This window comes from Watersipora subatra, chromosome 2 (genome assembly GCF_963576615.1).
Source record: "Watersipora subatra chromosome 2, tzWatSuba1.1, whole genome shotgun sequence".
Taxonomy (NCBI): Eukaryota; Metazoa; Bryozoa; class Gymnolaemata; order Cheilostomatida; family Watersiporidae; genus Watersipora; species Watersipora subatra.
In genome coordinates this window covers 33,750,071-33,775,341 of record NC_088709.1, presented here as the reverse complement: position 1 = coordinate 33,775,341, position 25,271 = coordinate 33,750,071, and the positions used below count along the sequence as shown (strand labels likewise).

General features: G+C 35.3%; 1 protein-coding gene across 1 annotated transcript; it reads right to left on the bottom strand.

Moving 5' to 3' along the window:
* Positions 1 to 1,384: 1,384 nt before the first annotated feature.
* LOC137386866 (26S proteasome non-ATPase regulatory subunit 8-like) lies at positions 1,385 to 22,534 on the bottom strand. Its single transcript, XM_068073050.1, has 8 exons — positions 22,382 to 22,534; positions 22,166 to 22,238; positions 20,813 to 20,915; positions 17,848 to 17,941; positions 16,543 to 16,641; positions 12,125 to 12,198; positions 9,686 to 9,797; positions 1,385 to 1,616 (listed from the first exon to the last, which is right to left on the bottom strand). Exons 1-8 carry the CDS (start codon positions 22,520 to 22,522, stop codon positions 1,482 to 1,484), a joined length of 831 nt encoding a protein of 276 aa, XP_067929151.1. The 5' UTR covers positions 22,523 to 22,534; the 3' UTR covers positions 1,385 to 1,481.
* Positions 22,535 to 25,271: the final 2,737 nt, after the last annotated feature.

Sequence of the window (25,271 nt, the reverse complement as noted above, 5' to 3'; positions counted from 1 at the left end):
CTAGAATAGCGACAAGGTCCGGCAAGTGTTTCATGTGTATTAAAGGGTCACATCAAAAAGCAGGGATTAGAAATCTATAGAGTGACAATAAATAACAAACTTTCATGTAATACATTGAATCGCTTTTCTTCAAATGAATGTGGTAAGATAATGAAAAGGTTGTAGGTAGAAATTGTCCACCCAGTAAGGACTGTTACTATCACGATTGGCACAAGCGAGAAAAACCTCAACACTACTGAATTAATGAACATACCAACAGACATGCAAAACACAATAATGTGATTACAATGGCTTATCCCATGGCAAGCAAATGATTTTATACAAATTTGTTGATTTTAACTGTTTCTTAACAATGTCCATATTTCCTCTCCAACAGACAAGTACAGTAACTATTCAAACAAGATGCCTGCTAAAGTTGAACTGAGTTTCTTTGCGTAGACATTTGCAAACTAACCTTGGCCATGCCTAACATATACATAGCTGGTATGCTGAAACGTCCATCCCAATACAAATTGAATCACTTTTTTACGAACTTTTTCAGAACTACTTAAAATGGCAGAACAACTACGCGGGTGCAAGAAAGTCAACGCTGGGAGGAAAATGAATGTGACACCAATTATGTATACTAGTAGTCTAGTGTGCTGTGAGAGATGGTCAGGTGTGCTGTGAGAGATGGTCAGATGTGCTGAGAGAGATGGTAAGGTGTGCCGATAAAGCACAGAGAATAAGTATGTATACAATTATTCTGATACGCTGGAAGGTGTACGATTAATCCAGGCGTATATGTTCCGCCTGCTAAGCCGACTGTCATGAGTTTGAATCCTGTGCTAAGTGCCATGCTGACATAAGTTACACATGTGAAGGTAAATACTATGGTTAAATGCTACAATAGCCATGTTAGACCAGACAATGCCTAGTATACCTGTAGATATGTGCTCTATTTAGCAAAACCAGTTTACCCCTTTTGTGAGTGTACACATGTGCTTATACAGCCTATAAATATATACATGTGCTTATACAACCTATAAGTGTACACATGCTCTTGTATTATATATAAGTGTACAAAGGTGCTTATACTGCTATCACATACTGTTAGTACCAAGTAGTACTAGCTACCCATATTACTATCTACTACTGACTTCTGCTAAAGTATACTAGTAACTACAGATGATAGGACTAGTGTATAGCATTGACATTCAACCTAAATTTGAAATTAAACAGATGAACATCAATGGGGGAAGCAACAGCCAGCTCAATGACAATCCTCTACTGCAAGATAAGTGCAGTTACTGCTAGCACCAACAAGAGGGACAGCCACTGCAGTCCACAACAAAACCATTTGAACAAGTAGATAAACACACTGAGGAGACAACTCTAATATTGATTTGTTTTCCAAACTTTACTAATTCAACAACTGAAGGGCAACAAAACAGATGAGAATGTATTACAGTAAAAGCTGCCTCACTACAATGTTATACAACTCATATTATCATTTCAAGTTCTCGCGCGTAGTCGATTGCTCGCTGGGCTAAATCAAGTGAGTTGATTGGCTCAAGAACTTTGTGATCCTTTTGTTTGAAGACAAAATGGTTGTCAGAGGTCACCACCCAGCCTTTCTGCAAAGAATAATGATTTTAATCAAGAACTAAAGTCTTTCATGAGCGATGTGAATGACCAACTCATAAAGTTGATCAAATATTTAAAGAAGGTGTGACACTCACAAAGTCCATGCTGGTTGTGACAATAGGTTACAGGACAAATAATGTCATTGCTATCACCGCGTTAGCACTACATTGTCATTACGTTATCATTACATTATCACTACAACGTCACTACGTTATAACTACGTTGCCACGACGTGGTCACTACATTATCACTACGTCATTACTATATTATTACCATGTATCTGACAGTATGTGACTGGCTATGTGTATAACTGCTCCACTATTTAATTTTGCAATTTCCATAGATAGACTCAATATCAAGCATGAAAAGCAAACCAATTTAATTATTGCTAGTGAACCAACTTTTTAGGTACACATAGATAAGAAATTTAAGCGTGCTTTTGTATTCGCTATGGAAACCCCACTGAAGTTTTTACATAAAATATTTGTAAATGGCTAGAGCTACAGTCAATAGCCAAAAGCGTTCAGCCCTCGAAAGGCTCATAATCTGTGGCTTCTAATGATATACAGTGTGATGTGATCGACAGAACAAATATACTTATGACAGCGTATAACAATTACCCTAACACCTCCATTTGAATGCCATGGCGCAGGATTTTTCTACCCTTCTCCTAGAGTGGCCATCTCTGAGAGGTGGTGTTCAAATAGAGGGTGGTGCTGCATTTTACGACTAGTTCATCAGAATTTTGGGAAGATAAATTTAACCTTTTCACGAGTGAAGCGATGCGAATGTCACTTAGACGTTGCACTCTCCTTTGAGCTTAGCGACACTAATGCCATTGGCCTCAGCACTTTGGCAAACCGTTGTTCATATACGTAGAAGTATCAGATCAAATTAAACAAGGAGCTACTTTGAGTAATAAATAAGCCGGATACAGCTTTTAATTATTTCGATGGTGTCGTTTTCAAAGTTTTAAAGAAAAACCGTAAAGCTTTGGAGTTAGAAAACGGACTTAAATACGACGTAATAATGGCTCTTATTTTATCGTACGGCGTTTCTGAAGAGTTGTCTCATCATCCATCAAACCGCTTCAAAGCCTACAATAGGTCAGATAGTAAATCACATTATGAACGAATCTAAAGACAGAGAAGAATCTTTAGACCTTAGTAACTTCGAATCATAGTGTAGTTTTAATTATTGTGATGATCGATCTTCTCAAGTACATCGTTACTAAAACCATGGCAACCACTACAGCAACAACGAACGAATTAATTGTTATTGATGTAATCGAGTCATTATTAGTATCATTTTGTGAACACTTTTCTGCTGATCACCTTCTACTATATGTTCGTAAAGATCAAAGAATGTCAAAATGGCGGTTTAATAGAAGTGGCGTTCAATTAAAGAGTGGTGCTATATTTTCCAACCCTCCTCATATAGAGACGTTTTATTAGAGGTGGCGTTCAAATAATGGTGACGTTCAAATGAAGGTGGCGTCCACGTAGTATACCGTACAGGATGAAAGTATTCGTTGGTTATATCGCGATTTCGCGAACAGTCATCTCCGCGAATTATAAAATTCCGTGAATAATGAGTTCTATTTTTAATCACAAGGGAGAATAACTACTGCATCAAATTAAAAACTAGCCGCTAGGCTGGTTTTTAATATAAATACTAAACGTAGTTGAGTTTCAAAACATTTTTAAAATCATTGCCTGGGCTTTGAGTTAACACCATTGCCAATGCATCACATTTCTTTACCAAATTATTCAAGGTTGTCACAAGATATGCAGAATGGCGTCATCGCAAAAATAGCCACTAGGCAGAAGTACTAAACGTAGCCGAGTTCCAAAACTTTAAAATCATCGCCGGGCTTCGAGTTTTATTGCCATTGCATCAAACTTTACAAAATTATTCAAGGTTTTCACAAGTTATTGGGCATGGGTTCGTCCTGCAAAAAAATCTCTCCTAGTCTTTTTACATTGAAATCAACTCCATCAATCTCTAATACCGAAGTTGAGGATGATCATAATTCTGATCTGGACATTATGGTATGTATTTGATTTGCAGTGAAGATACGTTTTTCCATATTTAACTGCATTAGTTATTCTTTTGTTTAAAAGCTGATCGCTTTCATCAAATACTTCAGCTATTGTTTTTGTACTTCCTTACCACTTATTAATATTTTTTCTTTTTCGTGTTTACTGCAGATTGAGAATGAAACAACCTTCTCCGATTACAAAAACTAGAGACAAGTAGTAATATTCATCAAGGCAGGAATATTGGCAGAGAAGCAACCAGTCAACCTAGACACCTTTATCAACAACAACTCCTTGATATCGCTGCAGCAAACATGGTTAAATTATATATTTTATTTCATGTATAGATATATTATAATTTATTACAAACTTGAGTGTACAAATAAAATATTTCAAATACAAATAAAATTTTACAAACGATGAATGGAGTAAATATAAACAGTTTAGTCCATATGGCGGTTGTCTAGCAATAAAATTAAACCGGTACTCTTGATAAGTGAATACTAGCGTGTAATGGTGCTCTCTGCTTAATTATTTTGGTAATAGCAGCTCTGTCGCTGTCACTGTCTTGGGTAGATGTTAAAGGCGATTCTCTCGCTAATACATGACTGGTAAGGAAGTTATCATCAGAACTCTCCTCATGGCTTACTATTGCAAAGTTTTGCCGGTTGGCCAAAGATTTTTGCTCGTAAAGGCGTTTTTGTTCCGTTTTTAAAACATGTATATTCTCCTCGTTAGCAGCTGCAGTCACTTCTACCTCATTTTCAAGATCTTCCTGAATGATTGGTGATCTTCTAAGAATGACATCTACCACCCTTGCAGTCATTTTGGTTCCGTGTATGATGAAAGATCTCTCTCTCTCTCACACTAAAACCAATAACGTAGCGGTAGGGATGGAAAAAATAAATATTGCGTTTTACCGAAGAACCAAAGTAAAATTCAACTAATTTAGTAAATGGTTTTGAAAAAACTCATTACTTACCACAAATTGTTGGTTCATCAAAGGCCTCAAAATCGATGAGTATTCGTGAAAACTTCTGAACGCAGCAAAAAAATTATAGCTTAGCACGATCGACTCGTAGTTGTAAGCTAAATAGAAACCGAAACACGCAATGTGCGCATGCGTATGGTTAACTCTATTGCTATCTGCAATAGAGTTAACTCTTCCTAGAGAGTGATCGTTTTCAGCCGCGAATAAATTAATCCGCAAATATGCATGAAATTTCAATTTTCGCGAAATATAACTCCGCGAATAAATTCATCCTGCACGGTACTTTTTACGCTATATAGAGTATAATATGGCACACGCAGTGAAAACTCCAATATGGTAAACCTCCCTTTACAAAAATTCCACTTAATGCAGATAATTCATGTAAAGGTTTTGCTTTATATTATGTAAAGAATTCCATATAACGTAAAGCGTCAAGTCTGTGCAAGTCTTCAAATTTGATTTGAATAACGAGAATCTAATACTTAGCCTTTAAAATACTATTTTTCTCTCGCTGCACTTGAGACAGAAAACGGCATATAAAAGTATCTCTATTATATATACTAGTACCCAAACACCCTAGTGTGTATGTATCTCTATTATATATACTAGTACCCCAACAGCCAAGTGTGTATCTCTATTATATATACTAATACCCCAACAGCCAAGTGTGCATCTCTATTATATATACTAGTACCCCAACAGCCAAGTGTGTATCTCTATTACAGTGGTGATACAAATTATGGAACCGCCTTTGAGTTTTAGTAAGTAATGCACTATAATGGCTCTCATATTAGTTATATTCAGTCCAGATATGAAAAGTTATATACCATTAGAAAGGGAATTTTATCAGCTGCAGCATTGTTTAATTTTTTTTGCATCAAAACATAATTCCATCGCTAGTGCTGTTAAAAGTGCAACTAGTCAGGGTGTCTCATAACAAGTCACTTTTTTCAAAAACAGTAGTCTGGTGAATGATGTCTAGAATTTCCAAATTCTTTGATCTGCTCAGTTTAACAATCATCTAAGACAACAATTGCATTGAGTGAGACGTTGTGCATTACGCAATGTACCCCAAATAGTATTGATAAGTCCTTCTGCTCTCAGTAAAAGTCATTCTAATAACTTCATCATCATGCCTCAACATCTCACAAAAGAAAAGCGTGCTGTAATAATTCACCATCATCAGCAAGGGAAATCGCAGAGGGAAATTGCAAGGGAGGCAGATTGCTCTAAGAAAGTTGTATTTACAACAATCTGCAGATGGAAAGAACCTGGTCAAGTTAAAAAAGGGCTGGTAGGGGAAGAAAAAAGCTAGCAACAGATCGAGTGACCAGACACCTAGTGAGACTTTCTTTGGTTGATAGACATCTAACCAGTCCTCTGTTAGCGAGTGAGTTAAACGAATCAACAGGTACAGAGTTATCACCATCAACTGTTTGCAAATCATTGCGAGATAATGGCTTACGAGGCTGTAAAGCTCGTAGAAAACCTATATTATCATCTCGGCAAAAAAAGGCTCGTCTACAATGGGCAAAAGATCATGTGAATTGGTCACCAGAAGACTGGAGAGCAGTATTATTCAGCAATGAGAGCACATTTACTGTTCAAAATCACTCTGGCAACAATTATGTAAGAAGGAGACCTGGTGAAGAGTTTAAACCAGAATGTATTTTACCTACGATAAAGCATCCCACCTCAGTAATGATGTGGGGTTGTTTCTAGGCTGCTGGTCCTGGTAGATTACATTTTGTTGATGGTATGATGAATGCAGAAAAACATAGGAGTACTACAAAGTGTGATGATACCATCTGCTAGAAGTCTGTTTCATAGAGAATAGCTGTTTCAGCAAGATAATGCTCCATGCCATACAGCCAGTAGAGTAAAGAAGTGGTTTGCTGACAATAACGTTAACACTCTGACTTGGCCTTCTCAGTCACTCAGACCTTACCCCAATTGAAAATTGGTGGAGCCGAATAGGCAATCTCGTGACTAAAGACAAACCAACAAATAAAAGAAGATTGATGGAGCTTATTTTGCGATCCTGGCATCGAATAGCTACACCTGAAGAGCTTCAGACGCTAACAGATAGTATGCCCAGGCGCGGCCGAGCAGTGGTTGACAACAAAGGCCGGCCAACCAAGTATTGATCATCTTAAGGACCAAAACAGCTCTTTTCAAAGCTACTAAACCTTGTCTTTAAGTTAATTCACAATAAGAGCTATTTCAAAGAAAATAAATATGTTATTTTATGACTTTTGGTCAGACACTATTTAATAGAAATGACAACTGTACAGAAACTCTCTGACAGCTTTCAGGAAATCTCTAATAATATTTTTATAGAAAATACAATGTGGTTTTAATTTAAGTTTATCAGAAAGCCAACATTGTGACGATTCAAATGATCTATAATTTTTTATAGTTATGTAAAATTTTGATTGTAGAAAAAACAAACACAACTCAGAATTCATTTCTATGTAACAAAAATTAGAGGCGGTTCCATAATTTGTATCACCACTGTATATATACTAGTACCCCAACAGCCAAGTGTGTATCTCTATTATATATACTAGTACCCCAACAGCCAAGTGTGTATCGTTATTATGTATACTAGTACCCCAACAGCCAAGTGTGTATCTCTATTATGTATACTAGTACCCTAACACCCAAGTGTGTATCTCTATTATATATACTAGCACCCCAACACCCTAGTGTGTATCTCTATTATATATACTAGCACCCCAACAGCCAAGCGTGCAATGAGAGACCATTAGGTGTGTAGCACAGAGCAAAGAGAATAACTAGCTGCACAATTATTGTGAAATAGCTAAAGGTGATCGATAGGTGCAGGTGTTAGAATGTTACTAGATGAATGTAGCGAGTCGAGGTCTTGTTGAAAGCAATCATTTATTATAAGCTCTAACTCTGGCGATGGATGGACAGATGGACAGACAGACACTGCTCTTGTTATAATAGAGATATATTTGTCTTACTTCATTTTAGACATACAATATTTTGTTTTTTTTTCGATGCAGTATAGACCTGTTTTGTTATAGACCTTGATGTCTACAATAAAACTAAAAAATTAATTTAAATTGACTTGGAAATTGTGTGCTCCCTTTAATTTAACGTAAATTTACCGTAATCATGGACTCGATACCAAGTGAAAATGACCAGAAAAAACAGAAATGATGTCAATACAAACCAATAATACCACAATGACTGTACAGTCGTTAAATTAAAGAGTTCAGTCTAGTCTTTCTCCTATATGAATGGCCAAAGGGGAGTTTGGGAAGATCTTCGCAATTAGGCAATTTTTATGTATTTGGTATTCAGGTGTACTTCATTTCTGTTTGATCTCATAAGCGCCTCAGATGTAACGAAGAAACCAAACAACATACAGTGCACCCCGCCATTCGACATTAATTCGTTCTGGTGTTGGCATCGCAAGGGGAAAATGTCGTATCGAGGGGTGTAAAAACCCAACATAATTATCTAATGCAAACACCCCCTGGTGAAAAGCATCAAAATTTCATATACGTACATATGTATATATATCAAAAATTAGTTACTAAATTGTATGTTAACCTTAGTAACTACAGTTACCTACAGTAACTTAACTGTATTTAGTCATTATGGTCTGCAACAAAATGTAACATTACAATGTACTACGTACAGTACGAAATGTAAGGAGTTTTTACTTTTGAGACAGACATATAACATATACTTTGAATTTAACTTAAATCAATTTAGCTTGCTAAAGACACACTTAATGTTAAACGTTGACTTGCAACAAAATTCGCATTACAGTTATTTGGTATCAAAAGATTCACCATGTCTTACTCTGTTGTGTTGTAGGTGCCACATATGTGGAAATGTGATTACAAGCTCTTAAAAGCTCAAAAACGAAAAGCCGCCGTAAATTGGAATCTCTTTATTTCTCTGACGTAGTCATAAAATTTGGTTATCGTCTTGTCACGTGATGTTCTCCCGTGAATTGAAAGGGCAATAAAAAGCTCAATATACAACTTGTCGTAGCACTAGTTTATGACAAACACTTCGGGTTTTACCGAAGACCCCGTATCAAATATAGATGCTCGCTACTTTACAGTTTTGTTTGGGTTTGGTCTAATCGACAAGTCATAATCTGATCATGTGACCCAATACTTCGCAAATAATTTCTGCAGCACTTTCGATTATCCCAAATGACCAACAGGCTCGTCATGATTATCAGAAAATAGTATGTACTCCTTCAAGCTAAGGCTAAAAATTAAACGTATTTTTACGGTAAGTTATAAGATATCACTGCTAAAAATGACAGCATTACAATGACGATAAAACAGACGCGTAAGAACAATAGACATGGTTTTATTGAATGCGTGAAGTATATTTGTGAAATATTTCGACGAATAAGGTTTCATGAAAGTGTAAACAGAAACCATCTAACACAGCTACATCACATTTGCGCCGTTTTGGAAAGAGAATCCAAACTACGACGGTCTCATGTGGCTGCGATTAACTGTTCGTTTTTGAGCTTTTAAGAGCTTGTAATCACATTTCCACATATTTGGCACCTACAACACAGCAGAGTAAGACATGGTGAATCTTTTCATATCAAATACCTGTAATGTGAGTTTTTTAGTATGTATTTTGCTAAACTAAACTTTTATTTTATCATCGTCCACAGTTTTATCCCCTATCTGAATCTGGTTTCGTTTTCACTATAACTTACATCGAATAGCGTTGAACTGAGAGAAAGAGCATCGTATATCTTTCAGACGAAGTGATGGGGATTTCGGTGAATAGCATGTCATCATATTCATTATTCCGACTGCCAAATTGGAATTTCAGAAATTTTTGTCGTTGATGTTGTATGTCATATGGCACGGGAAACAAACATCTTGTTTTGCACCGTAAGACGAAAAAACCGTATAACATGGTACTTGTAACCCAGGGGTGCACTGTATAGTGTATACTAAATGTATTATAAACATACATGTGAAGATGTGAATATTGGGTAGCTGCTACTCACCTGCGCAGCAAATATTTTCATTGGTTTGTTAGAGTCGAAGAAGAGAATCCTGGCTGCCTCATTGAATGCAATTCTCTCGTATGCCTTCTCTGCGCATGATGCTATTTCATCCCTACACAACACCACCAGACCATATTACCCTGTCATCTATACATGGGCATAGCTAATCATACGATACAATATAAATATTTTGGAGTAGTTGTACTTTTTTCAAACAATTCTGAATGAATCTGACCTTTCGTACTTCCATGCTTATAGGTATTTTCTAAAATGTAATGATGTGAACTAATTGCTATTGTTCAACTCACCTGTTGATTGATTTAAATAGCAGACATTTTAAGTAGAAATCTATTTAAAATTGATTAGTTTTTATATAATGAATTATACAAGTGCTGCTCTCAATTTTAATGCTCATTTAAAACTACAATCGCAAAACTTTTTAAAATCTCATGAACGGTTCTGGAAATAACCAGACATACAAATACTGTAATGAAACTCCCTGCCGTATTATAAAACCTGACACTTGAATATTACAACAACGAAACAGATGTAATATCAGTGAATGCAATCAATTGTTAACTACAAGTAACTTCGTCTGAATATGGCAACTATACATTAATAAATACCGCAAGTCCTCATACCCAAGCAGCGTGGCTTGTCGTTGGGCGCGGCTTCTGGTTCAAGGTCATAGACCGCGGCTTAAGGCCATTCTTTTAAAACTTACGTGGGGGTCAGGGCGGCTTATCGATAAATGCAGTCTCCGCTCAGCTCCCGTGCTATAACCATAAATCGCATTCATGATACACTTTTATATATGAGGTTTTGGCGACCTACTCGTCCTACTTGTTGGTAACGACGGCTAGATACCACAGACGGCTAGTTGGATGATTATTTTTCCTTCGTGAGTCATCTGTTTGTGAACACAAGCCGCGCGGCTTGAGCATGAGGACTTACGATACATGTGTAAAATGTAGAAGTTGTTTACAGCTTTAGTAAGGTAAAACGACTTCGAAATTACGCATCAGCACAAATGAAAATTGCAGTTTTTGCATTAATAACTGTTTAGTGGTTAGAGTCAGAGTAGTGGTTATCAATGTAAGGTAGGAACAGCATTAACTCATAACGTGATTGTACTTTCCAGCTCATAGTCCTTCAAATAAACACGATACAGCGGTATCTCTACTTGAAAATAGGAAAAATATTTCCTATTGTTACAAAAGAAACTTCGGATTATGAAAAGTGAAAATTTCAAAATACGCACATCTGCTCACAGCTCCTAGAGTATACCAAATGTAAACACTAACTCAGGAGCATCAGAGGCTTTCGACGAAGGTACTGAGGGTGTTGGAAGTGGTGCAACAAACAGCAGTGCAAACGGGGTTCAGTAAATATGAAGAAGAGGCAGTCATTACTCTGACAGTATGAATAAAATATATTTTAGAAAAATTCTATGAAGTTTTGGAATTTGTTGAAAAAATATATCAAAAAAGTGTTCACTGTTTGGGCTATCACTAACTACGATGATGTGTGTCCTTCATATTCTTGACAGATAGTTAAAAGCTGACAGAAGCAAACGACTTTGGTTCAGTTCTTTGCAAATTGTTAGACAAAAGCCGGTGGCGAGAGTGAACCACAACCAAAGAAGACGTGAGGTGACAACAATAGCAGCTAAAACAAAAGAAATATTAAAGCAAAAAAGAAACAACAAAATTACCAATACACTTAATTCTTCATTATGTACAACTCTTCTTTTCATGTTAAGTGTGCAGTAATTTAATTCTAACATGCTTTTGTAACATGTTTTGATGCATTTTTGTAATTTATGAAAAACTTGTGTTCAATTTTTAAGGGGTTTAGAACGAGAGGGATTGATTACAAAATTTATATTGTAAAAGCGCTTTTACTTAATTTTCCTTTTGAAACAATCTCCAGAACCAATAATTTTTGTAAGCAGAAGTGCCACTGTTTAAGCACTGTAGCTATGCTGTAGATAAAGTGACAGACACACATCAGCTTCTAACATCGCTGATGCTACCATATCACTATCTACATGACCACATTAGCAGCTGGCTTTGATATATAGAATGGTCACTGTATATAGAATGGTCATTGTATACAGAATGGTCACTGTATATAGAATGGTCACCGTATATAGAATGGTCACCGTATATAGAATGGTCACCGTATATAGAATGGTCACTGTATACAGAATGTTAAACGATGAGCTGAGTCCATTACGTTGATGCAAAGCAAAAGCAAAACCGACAACAGACAAAACAGTTACGACACAACTGGGAGTACTACTTCCTTAAACTTTGTGCATGCAGTGTGAAGCCAAGTCTAATATTAGCAAGCAGATTATGATCACTTCAGTATAAATGATGAGATGAATTTATGATGTTATGCAGTTTTATAAAATGAGAGAAAGAGCAGGCGCACCTGATGGTATCCAAAAGGATATTCATAAAGAAGGTGTAAGACCTAGCTGGCACGTTTTCTCGAGCTACAAACACCTGAAAACAAAAGGAATAAAAATATTATTAGTAGGAGGAATGCAGTAAAAGCCAAAAATTATTGCAGGCAAAAACAATAAGGACGCACCAGTTTTGATAGCGCTTACGTGAAGTTATCCTATTTCACTATATAACAGTAAGACAACTCCGGTTATCTGATAGACAACACTTATTTGCGACGAATTGCCCTTTGAGAGATCATCAAAGTCCAGTAACATGAAGTAACAATAACCGTAACAATAACAGTCCAGTAACAATGATTCACATTATCATGCAGAAAAAACAACATATCATCCCACACTGGTGTTTGATAAATAATTGCTAAGTTTCCATACAATGATAGCGTAGTGACACACCCCCATACAGCTCTGCAGTAGTGACACACCCCCATACAGCTCTGCAGTTGTGACACACCCCCATACGGCTCTGCAGTAGTGACACACCCCCATACGGCTCTGCAGTGCCATCATGGAACAGCCTTGTCACTCTTATTTAAGGTCGTTGTTTGTAAGCGAAACACCCATGTGATGCACCATCTTTGTGCCATGGAAATGACCTCAACGATCAATAGCGTTGCACTTGTGCGTGCGCATAGGTCTTGCTTGACTTTGACGTAAGGTATAGCTGCGTGTATCGATTTGTGTCGATGTTATTGCCATATCTACATGGTCATGTAATGCTAATACATAATATTCTGGGTCAATTTGTTTGTATCGTTAATAAACCACCATTTATAATTAAATAATAAATATTGACCACAGTTTCTGTGCTATTTATTGCTTGTGCTGCCAGAACTAAAAGGAAGCCTATTGTGGAGTAAGTGTGGAACTTGGTGAACTAGTTGAATATCCTGATGTATCTAGCGGTGACCATCAAGTCATACCATCAACAAAATCATTACCATCATCATTTACCATTATTATATAGTATTTACTGTTGGAACTTTGGTTAATATAGACTTTTCCCCGATCTTTAAAAACAGAGTCCATATGTTTATGCATTATTTTCCTTTCAAACTTTCTACCTTTCCACAGAGAGAACCCGAGGGAATCTTACCAAATGAACATACTAACTTTCTTAATGAAGGCTATGGCTTCTATAAACCACTTTACGTTGTTATGCTAGTTTTTATGTTATGTTAGTTTTTATGTTATGTTAGTTTAAACAACTGTTATGTAACTCTCGTAGTTTTTCTAGCTGGATTCTGAGCATGAATGACAGAGATGACAGACCAACCAAAGGAACAGTTAAAACTATTTAAGAAGTCTGTTTGAAACTAGAGAGACTAGAGGGTAAATTGTTGCTGGATTACATTGTATGTAGTCCCTAGTTCATGGAATAGTTCATGGACTTAGCCTCATTTCTAGTATGTAAAATCAAAAATAGCATTTGGTTATATCTGGCTCCTATTCTTACATATAGACACTGATCACTTACAATAAATGCCTAAGACTAGGACTAAACATTCTGAAGTTTTTAGAATATTTTTCAAGTCCTACTCGCTTAAGAAAGAAGACATGTCAGCATTCCCCTTGTTATTTGGACAAGCCAGGTCAATACGAGAACTTCTGAAATAAGGTTTGAATGCAGGTAAATTTTGCTCAGCTTACCAACATAGGAGAAATCAAACAAAAAACAGCAATGACTAGAAAATTTAATGAAAGTTTCCATATTATAACTTATTGATTTTATTAGCGATTGGACATTGATAGCAGCTTGCATGAGCTAATCACCCAAATTATAACAGCATTAGAGCCTTGGTAAAATTGGAATAAACATTTAATGATAATAAATTTACTACAGCAAGTTTTACACAAAGGTTCTTTTTTCGTAATTTTCAAACAAAGAAAAATATTGCTAGTTGAGAATATTCAGAAAGGTTTACTTCTGAATACTAGCAACAAGACTGTGCAGAAAGGCCAGCGCTTAAGCAGACCAATTAAAAACTAAATCAATTTTTATGATTATGCAGATTGCTGGGAGAGTTTAACAGTAAATCCGGAGTAAAGACAACAGTGGTGACCAGCTTTCCTGGATGAAATTAATGCCGAGGTGTGACAACTCCCAAATATATATTACTATATTAACATACTGTATATTGTATATTCTCATGTACACGCCTATCTCATGTGTAGTCTTTAGGTACTTATAAGGCAACAATTGCATTTTTTATAAATATTACTTATATATAAGCCAACACTGCTAATCTAGAATATTCTGGAATAATTATATAAAATTATGCAATTCTGGAATAAAAGATATAATTTTCAAAATTTGAAGTTTTTTTACACAATATAACAATGAAAACTAATACATATGTTTGCAACAAAGTTTGGGATGACATGCTTATGGTATTCTTTGTGCAATGACTGTATGACACAACCCAAGTTAAGTATTGCCTGTTCTCAATCACGCATCGCTACACTGGAGCTTGTAAACAAAAAAGAATGCAATCGGGTGGTGACAAGTGGTATCTATAGATCAAGGTCTATTTCAATGCATATCCATCAGCAATATCTATAGATCAAGGTCTGTTTAAATGTACATCTATCAGCAGCATCTATAGATTAATGCCTGTTTAAATGTACACACATCAGCAATATCTATAGATCAAGGTCTGTTTAAATGTACACCCATCAGCGGTATCTATAGATCAAGGTCTGTTTAAATGTACACACATCAGCAATATCTATAAATCAAGGTCTGTTTAAATGTACACGCATCAGCAGTATCTATAGATCAAGGTCTGTTTAAATGTATGTGCATTAGATTTCATTCGGAATTTACAATTATAAAACTTGGCTTAACGTTTTACCAAATAAATTACTCGCCAGCAAATCAACAATTAGAACAAGAATGACGGCTGCCATGTTAACCATTTTATGATTGAGCCATCGTAAGCTTGTTTACAGGCAATATATAACATATTTTCACTGATATTTGTATGTGATACTATATGATACAATATATAACATGTTGTCACTGATATTTGTATGTGATACTATATGATACAATATATAACATGTTTTCACTGATATTTGTATGTGATACTATATGATACAATATATAACATATTTTCACTGATATTTGTATGTGATACATTATATAACATGTTTTCTCTGATATTTGTATATGATACAATATATAACATGTTTTCACTGATATTTGTATGTGATGCAATATGATACAATATATAACATGTTTTCACTGATATTTGTATGTGATACAATATATAACATGTTTTCTCTGACATTTGTAAGTGATACTATATGATACAATATATAACATGTTTTCACTGATATTTGTATGTGATACAATATATAACATGTTTTCACTGATATTTGTATGAGATACTATATGATACAATATATAACATATTTTCACTGATATTTGTATGTGATACTATATGATACAATATATGACATGTCACTGATATTTGTATGTGGTACTATATGATACAATATATAACACGTTTTCACTGATATTTGTATGTGATACTATATGATACAATATATAACATGTTTTCACTGATATTTGTATGTGATACTATATGATACAATATATAACATGTTTTCACTGATATTTGAATGTGATACTGTATGATACAATATATAACATGTTTTCACTGATATTTGTATGTGATACTATATGATACAATATATAACATGTTTTCACTGATATTTGTATGTGATACTATATGATACAATATATAACATATTTTCACTGATATTTGTATGTGATACATTATATAACATGTTTTCTCTGATATTTGTATATGATACAATATATAACATGTTTTCACTGATATTTGTATATGATACAATATATAACATGTTTTCAATGATATTTGTATGTGATGCAATATGATACAATATATAACATGTTTTCACTGATATTTGTATGTGATACAATATATAACATGTTTTCTCTGACATTTGTAAGTGTACTATATAATACAATATATAACATGTTTTCACTGATATTTGTATGTGATACAATATATAACATGTTTTCACTGATATTTGTATGAGATACTATATGATACAATATATAACATGTTTTCACTGATATTTGTATGAGATACTATATGATACAATATATAACATGTTTTCACTGATATTTGTATGAGATACTATATGATACAATATATAACATGTTTTCACTGATATTTGTATGTAATACTGGTATTCTGTGAAGTGACTTTAACATTTATAAAATTTATAACGTTTAAATTTGACTTATGCATGTGGTATATACGATAGTTGGAGTAATCCCACGGAGCATACTATAAGATGCACGTATCTCTATCAAAAAATGCCAGGGTATACAGAAAGTGAGCCCTACCTTGTGATAACTACCCTCCATCAAGTGTTGCTCCAGAGACACTGGGTGCTTTATATAGATGTTGCTATGTATGTCTTTCGCATCAAGCAACTCCAGTTCCTATGAATATATTAAACCAAATTACTACCACTCTTGCAGCACTAGAAGTTTAAGCATACATACACCATAAGCCAGTAAATACACTAACATACAGCATAAGCCAGTAAATACACTAACAACCCAGAGCAACATATAGCACTGTAAATTAGTGCTGGGCACGAGTAATAAAACTCATTGGACTCACGGATTTATCTTCTCTCAAGTCTCGAGTAATAGAGATTTTGAGCATTTCGATCTTGCGGGTTCATTTTTTGACTTGCAAGTTTGGGTTTTGTTACACGGATCCGTCGAGTAAAGTGACAAACCCTACGCAATGCCTGACAACCGACAGGTGGGTTCAAACTTCAAAGGGTTAAGGCTGCGAGCACGAACATCAGTCAATAGAAAATAGTAAGAAACAATAAATAAATGGAATAAAATTATAATTGCATTGTTAAATTTAAAAAATGTCTGATGTTTAGAAATTTTAGACATAAAACACGTGTCAACAAACCTGATACTCGAAAAACCCGTTGGCCAAAAAGTACTCGTGCCAAGCACTACCAGATACCCAATACTCAAACAACTCGAACAGAAGGGGACGAGTCTAAACCCGTAGGCCAAGAAGTACTCATGCCCAGCACTACTGTAAACTATTGCACTATAAAAACACTCAAGACCTTCATAGAAAGAATATGCCTGATGAAAGTAAGCTTTGTCCAAAGTAGCATACAATGAATATCTTAAAACATGAGTGTAATGACCATAGAATTTTCTCTCCTCAGGAACACCAATGACATCCTATAACATGCTACTATTCCAAAATGCTCAGAAACCTTAGAAGATGCTTGGTCACCACCAATATGAGTGGTTTTTTTAAATTGTTACTAGTGTTAATATACCCGGATAATAAATAACACACACATTCTTACCATAACAATAGTTCAAATTAATAATCATTTTATAGAGAAGACGATTCAAAGTTCCAAACACAAAACATTGTGTTCATTTCATTGGTGACAGTCTTTGTAACATTATACGAGCGATTTGTGGTTTTGTAACATGAGCAAGAGAGGCAATGAGCTTTCTCCACGTCCAATTTTACAAAATGATCAGAATTATGAGTAGATGTTATGAGCACCAGGTTCCAGCAGATATGGCATATCATTAATATAATGTAATATCTCTTGCTAGCTCCATTGGTACAAACTGGCACGAGAGACTTACTGTGTGAAACTCTGCCAATTTATTTTGGGCAAGAAGTCTTAAGAGATTCAAGCCAAGTAATTGGAACTTGTAGGTGGACTGAGGGAGATCCTCACTAAAAGTAAAGATAGCGTGTCAACCCTTGACTTACAGCAATCATAACTGTATCGCCTGGTTCGAGTAGATAAAACTATACATGTATATACACTGTGTGACCATTATAAGACTACATAAGTCATTGCATGTTTATTCCTTATAAAGAGTTTATCAGAGCTGCTCTCAAATCTTGATGATTTCAATATTTGAAACAAATCATATTGTACTGATTTGACACAACTGGTGATTTGATTCGATAAGTTTGGGAAGTAACTTGATTCGAAGTTTCAGGCTGGTTTGAAGATTTGATTTGAAAAATATATCAAACCACACCGCTACCTATAGCCTTGTTTTCTGTAACTGATCAAAATATTTTTACGACATTTACGAAGTTAGCCCAAACTTTGGCAAGAAATGCGCACCATTGATACCGAGGCTAAGCGTACGTGCGGTTTTCCCTCTACAGAAAAAAGAAAAGGACCGCGTGTCATGTCGGGTTTTTGGTAAAAGTGGCTTCACCATGAGGCCACACAAGAGCTCATTGACATATGAAAACTTGTACAAGCTAGTTTTTCTAAAATGCAACTAGTGTATGTAAGTTATAGCTGTGCGATATGAGTTTTTTGCATTTCGATGTGATATGCAATAAATATCGACAATCATGATATTCGATACGATATTTGGATTCCTAACGATTAAAGAGTAATTAATGATGTTAGGTTTTGCAGTGACATAAATGAATACAGTATTGTAATAAAACCAAATGTTAAAAAATGGTATGATGTGCTCTGCAATGATGTTTTAACATACCTTGTAGAACTTAGAACAAAACCAAATCTAGTGATAAATTTAGCATACAGATAGTGGTACAGAGTCACAGCTATACTATTCTTTTCCATAAAACTCAAGACGGGTGGGAAAACCCCCTGCCCTTCCCACCCGGTTCAGATCCTATGGATAGGATTACAGGATACAGCTACATTATATACTGTAGATTGATCATACTATGCAACAATTGAGCGAACAATTTGAAAGAGTATTTGAAATCATTCTCAAATGATTCGGGATTTGAATTCGTTATAGGGCTGATTCGATTTGATTCGAATCTGCTGGCAAGGGCAGAGGATTTGCTTTGTAGTTTGCCGGATTTGATTTGAGTCATAGAAAAGCGATTTGAAAGCAGCTCTGGGGTTTATTGTAATAGACAATTTGAACCTATCAATGTAAAATAAAATTGAAATAGTGTAATGTTTAAAATTAGGAATCACAGCTGCAAATCTGAACAATGGATATCTGCAATGTGTTTTACAGCTAGATGCGTGTAAAATCTAGTAAATATTCTAGATTCATGCGCCTAGATTCATGAATCCATTCATACCCGTCTATATTTGCAGTTGATGATCGCGCACTTTTGCCGCCGAGCCCCCGCCTCAGCCGACTGGTCTTTACCTGCCTCGCAGTTGACAATCACGCTCTTGCACTCGCCTCGCAATCAATCGCTTCGCACTGGCAATCAATGGCCTTGCAATCAATCGCCTCACACGCGCAACCAATCGTCTCACAATCAATTGCCTCGCAACCAATCGCATTGCACTCGCAATCAATCACCTCGCAATCAATCGACTAGCACTCAATCGCTTCGCAATCAATCGCCTCGCACTTGCCAACTCATTCATCCGGAGCGCTACGCCTGGTGACTCTCGCTACACTCAGGGCGTAAAAGGTCTCACGCGCATCCCCAAGAGATGCCCCGGCCCCAAACAAATCATTATCGTCCTCAACTTCGGTATTAGAGATTGATGGAGTTGATTTCAAGGTAAAAAGACTGTAGGAGAGATTTTTGCAATGACGAAGCCATGCGGAATAACTTGTGAGAACCTTGAATAATTTTGTAAAGAAGTTTGATGCAATGGCAATAAAACTCAAAGACCCGGCAATGATTTTAAAGAAGTTTTGGAACTCGGCTACGTTTAGTACTTCTGCCTAGTGGCTATTTTGGCGATGACGCCATTCTGCATATCTTGTGACAACCTTGAATAATTTTGTAAAGAAATGTGATGCATTGGCAATGGGGTTAGCTCAAAGCCCCGGCAATGATTTGAAAAAGGTTTTAGAACTCAGCTACGTTTACTATTTATGCCTAATGGCTATTTTTTAATTTGAGGCAGGAGTTATTCTCCCTTGTGACTAAAAATAGAACTAATTATTCGCGGAATTTAATAATTCGCGGAATTGACTGTTCGCGAAATTGCGAATTTTTATAACCATCGAATATTTTCATTTTGTAGGGTAGCAGGACATAACAATAACATAATGTTAATTCAATCAATCGCTTCGCACTCGCCCACCCATTCATCCGGAGCGCCACGCCTGGAGGCTCTCGCTGCACTCAGGGCGAAAAAGGTCTCACGCGCATCCCCAAGTGACGCCACGACCCCAAACCGCTAGTTGCATTACTCGTCCATGGGAACAGATTCACTTACAGCAAGAGGTTTATTGAGAGTTGTCTTTCATACTGTAAAACGACTCCAAATATACAGTCTACTGAGATCTTTTGCCCTGATCAGACTAGACTTGATATATTGTACCTTATTATACTTTATTATGGCACTTAACAATCTGTTTTATTTTATATATTCGTTGAGAGAAAGAGCAAACTTGTAATAAGAAACAAATGCCCGCATTGTGTGGAAAAGTAAAAAAAATTGAAACGGTTACACTTGAATATTTAAACTGAGATAGTTTGGTATTCCTGATAATTGCCTCAACACATTCCTTTGGCAACAACCCATGGTGTCCTGACAACCATAGGACTACTTGCGAGTGAATATGATATGAACAAGATGTAAATAAATTGAAGGATACATTCATATGATTTAAGTTCGCTTACCTGTAATCAAAGTAATATGGCTTTAGTTGGGCAATGTACCTCTCAAACAAAGGAATGTCTTGCTTAGCTATTGCCCATTGTGCCCCGATCTCTAACGAGTCTCCTTCAACAATGATTTAACTTCAATTATCTTAAATAATTAATCCTTTTCCATGCAAATCTGTGCTCAAAATATGAATCCAATAATATAAAAAATCACTTCAATGTTCACAAGTCACAGATCAAGCTGAAGGAATAACTCGTCATTTAACTTTATCAACTTAAATGAAGTCAAGTCACATTCAGAATTGAAAGAATTACTCAACGTTGTAAAAGTTTCTGTTATCACCATGCTGCACAGCAAAATTTTTTATGTACAAACATCAAACTTTAGGAGATTTGAAGCTACAGTTTTCTTGTGCAAATGTAACTTGCTAAAGTGTACAGCCTATCAGCTAGTGAGTGATGAGATGTCATATTTGTGCTCTCACATATTCTTTTTTATGCTAGCTGACCAATGAACAGTCAGCGTGCCAGCCCCACATATGAAGGAAGTGTGATTAGCAAGTGACAACAGTGACAACATCCACTCATATCTCCTTTGTTCATTTAAATAATATATATATCTTCTTCAATGTGTTTATAGACGATCCCAGTAAAATATGCTTGCAACGCATAATATGTAGAGTTGGTCACCCAAAGTTGAGTATCACATGTTAACCACTTTTCTTAGCTATAATTAAAACACTTTGTAAACAATAAAGCACAATGTTATGCATATACAATAAACTGGCTTGCTAAAACCATATATGTTTCTTTCACCAAGCCTGCTTGCATGTTTTAGCAAGTTACAAGAAAAGTAATGCTTCAAATGGATTGGGGCTTAGCGACTATGTAGAAGAAGACTTTTCTGCATCACGTGGTGTTAGCAGATTGTTTTATATAAGGCTTTTATATAAGGTGTCGTATAAGGTCCTATGTTATCTTGTCCTATGGACCGTTCAAAGAACTTTTGAAAATCTCATTACAATATCAGCATTGCTTAACATAAATTGCTTTTTTCAAAAGACATTTGGGTGGCTAAATCTCACTCGTGTTATTGATACAAATGAAACCAACAACGGTAGGACACTATAAATTGGGTATTTAAAAGAATTTAAGGTAGTAAAAACTATCTTATGCCCAAAATTCTTAAGCTTTGGATTATTGCCCATATAAAACAGATAAGTCGCACACGCAACATCACCTTGCTTTTTATGATTGTTTGAATTTTGGAAGCTCATACCTTTAAAAGTTCACATTAATAGTAAACTACATTGCACAAAAAGTCTACAACATCATCTAGTAGTACTCATATATCTAGTGTGTACTTACGTGATATGAGCAACTCTTGTTTGGTGACTTGGGTTTCTGGCATAGGCAAGTAATTAATTTTGATAAGGTCCAACTAAAATCATGATACGTATCGTTAAAAATTAATTAATGCTAAACAAAACCAATTGGCGTGTAACCCGAGATAACAAGCCCATATGACATGATAAAAAATTGTATGTACAATCATTTTAGGCGATTGCCATTTGAAGCCATCACCTTTAATGTATCTAAAATTTTGCCACATTTCTCCAAATCACTTTGTTCTTTGTTCCACTCCTGAGTCAGTTGCTTGTATGTATCAACGAGCTTTTTTGTGTGCACAGTCCGTTCACTGCTCGATTGGGTAGAGGCAGCCATGATTATGTTCTATTGAAAATAGCCAACTCTGTGGTAGCTGAAATTGTTTAAACGGACTATGAATAACAGCACATCAAGATTTTGAATTATTGGTTCCGAGGCATTTCTAGCGACACCAATAAAAGCCAGTATTTTAGTAGATTTGGCCTATAACTTGCAAACCGACAGTTGTTGAAAATAGCGTGTCTTGTGTCCATCTAATATAAATCATCATTGGCCAAATAAGCGCTTTTTTATTGAGATGAGGATGAAAATTAACGTTGAGATCGCTGCAGGTTTTTTTTTTACATTGGATTAAATATTTTCTTTGATTGAAGACCAAATAGCGCTTCATAACGCATCGTCAGTTTGACGGTATTTTGTCATCGAGAAAAAAGATAGTTAGCGTGAATACGACCTCAACTAGGAGTGTATCAAAATTTGCACAATACTTACCTATTTAAAACCCAAAATTTACATGCATTACAAAATGTGTCAATGTTTACTTTTGTAGACATTATCTTATTCTAGGCTGCAGTCCATCAATTAGGGCCAAATTTAAATTTCACAATTTCGCTAATTTGTACAATAATAACTTTTGAGTTGCTCTATTTAAAGGAAATTACTAAGGTGCAACGTTAAACTGGACTCAAAAATTTTATTTCAAAAATTTCACTACGTGTTTGTTGGACATGATTAAAAGGACTACAAATTAGATTTTTCGTTATTGAGTATCTCTCATAAAACCAAAGAGCATGAGCACTTATATTGAAAGAAGTGAGTAACCAAAAAAGAGAATGGGTCAAGAAAAAAATTAAACGAACCTTAAAAATTTATTTTATTTCAATGTTTCTCATTTTAAAGTTATCCAAGAGTTTCCCTTTCTTGCCTTATTTTTTCTACTGTTAAGACGCTTTTGTTTTACTATTGTTTCTTCTCCTCGTTCCTTTCTTTATTTGTTCTTTAAACCTTCTTCCTCATTTTCCTTTTTGTTTTGTCTACATTTTATCACTAACCACACCCTCACACACCTTCATACTGGAGTCCATTCATTTGAATCCAATTGTCCATACACCTTTCTTAAATTTCCCACATTCCCTAATTCTTCCTCTTTCATTGTGTTTTTTTTCTCTTTTTTCTACTCTCTTTTCCTCTTTCATTTTATATGTTTTTTTGTGTGGCCTCTTTTTTTTCAAAAAAACAGTGAGTCCAAACTACATTTAATGTTATTGTGAAAACATTCAACGCTGAAACTTTTCTATGAGTTTTGAGAACCTTTGAGTTTTTTTTGATAAATCATGAACTGTTTTCAGCCAAAAAAAGTAAAACTCTTGACCTGATTTTATAATGGGTTAAAATAAAATATAAAATTTCTTTAGCTGTTTTGTGTTGAATTTTCAAGTTCTCAGAAAGTGTTCTATGGTTCTTTTAATCTATAACTTGCTTGTCTTAGTTTAATAAATGGAATCTTATTTGTGTGTTTCCAATTGTCTAAAATCTATAATTTGTTATAATATATAGTTTAATGTTATAGTTCATGACTTTATAATGGCTCCAATAGAAAAAATACCAGTAAAAGCCTTACTTTTAGCTATATTAGTTAAATCTCATTTCACAAGCTATGACCTAAAACAATGTCTTTTTTTACAAAAATATAAAGCTTACAAAAATTTGGCTCATAACAATGTGCTTAATATTTGTTTACAACATATATGAATTAGTTTTTTAATCATTTACAAAGCATATCAACTGCATAGAGTAGTGTAATGTGCAATTATCAAAAATTTAAATTTTATCTAAGAAACTTCAAAACTCGAAAAGCTAAAAGCTGTCTGTAAAGCTACCAAGCCCAACTGCAATATATGGAATGGTATGAAATAGGAGACAAGCATAAGGTGGCACTGCTCACTCACTTTATGTGTAGTATATCTGATACTGATATTGTAATCTAGCATCTTTTGCTGTTGGTGTTATATAGTACAAACCAGATACAATGCAGCATTCAATGCTGTGACACAATTGTGTACAATTAAGCTACCAACAGAAGTGTCAATTCTTCACACAGCTGCGTATATAGCAATCATAACCCTATGACTTCTATCTAAGTGCCTCCTTGCACCATTTCATCAAGATGCAAATAGTTTCATTCAGTTATTGACCAAAGTTTTTAAAGGATTGTTTTGAGTTGAGAAGCTTACTTTTAGTATATCACCTTGATCATGGGCATGTTTTTGGTATGCATGCATTAATAAAGATCGCATATAATTGTTTAGAGCAACCGACCAGAGAGTTATTCATGAATACCAATTGTTGTAATTTCAGAGGTATCATGTTTGAGCACTTTTACTGCTATGTCGATGAGTGCAATAGTTATGCTGACAAGACTTTACTATTGCGGAAGCCTTCATGCTCCTTGTATGTTCACTTGTATACAGAAGACTTTTTGGAGAATTGTTGCCTTTTTGTGCAGGAAGTTGAAAAGGTCAATTTTTGAGTGAAGTTCCATTACTCGATTTAAAATTACGAAGCATTATTCAATAGCAGATACATCTGCAAAGTACAGGGTACACATCTGATGATACTTGTCTATTATTTGCTTAATGAGTACAATATGGTAGGCTTAGTCTTGAAGAAGTACAACCCATCAAGCTTTTCACACTATTAACAAAGTTTGAGGGTTTAGTCTATTGAGATTGATGCTAGCCAGAGTTCTTATGCTGCTATCTACAGCATGACTATTAACAAAGTTTGAGGGTTTAGTCTATTGAGA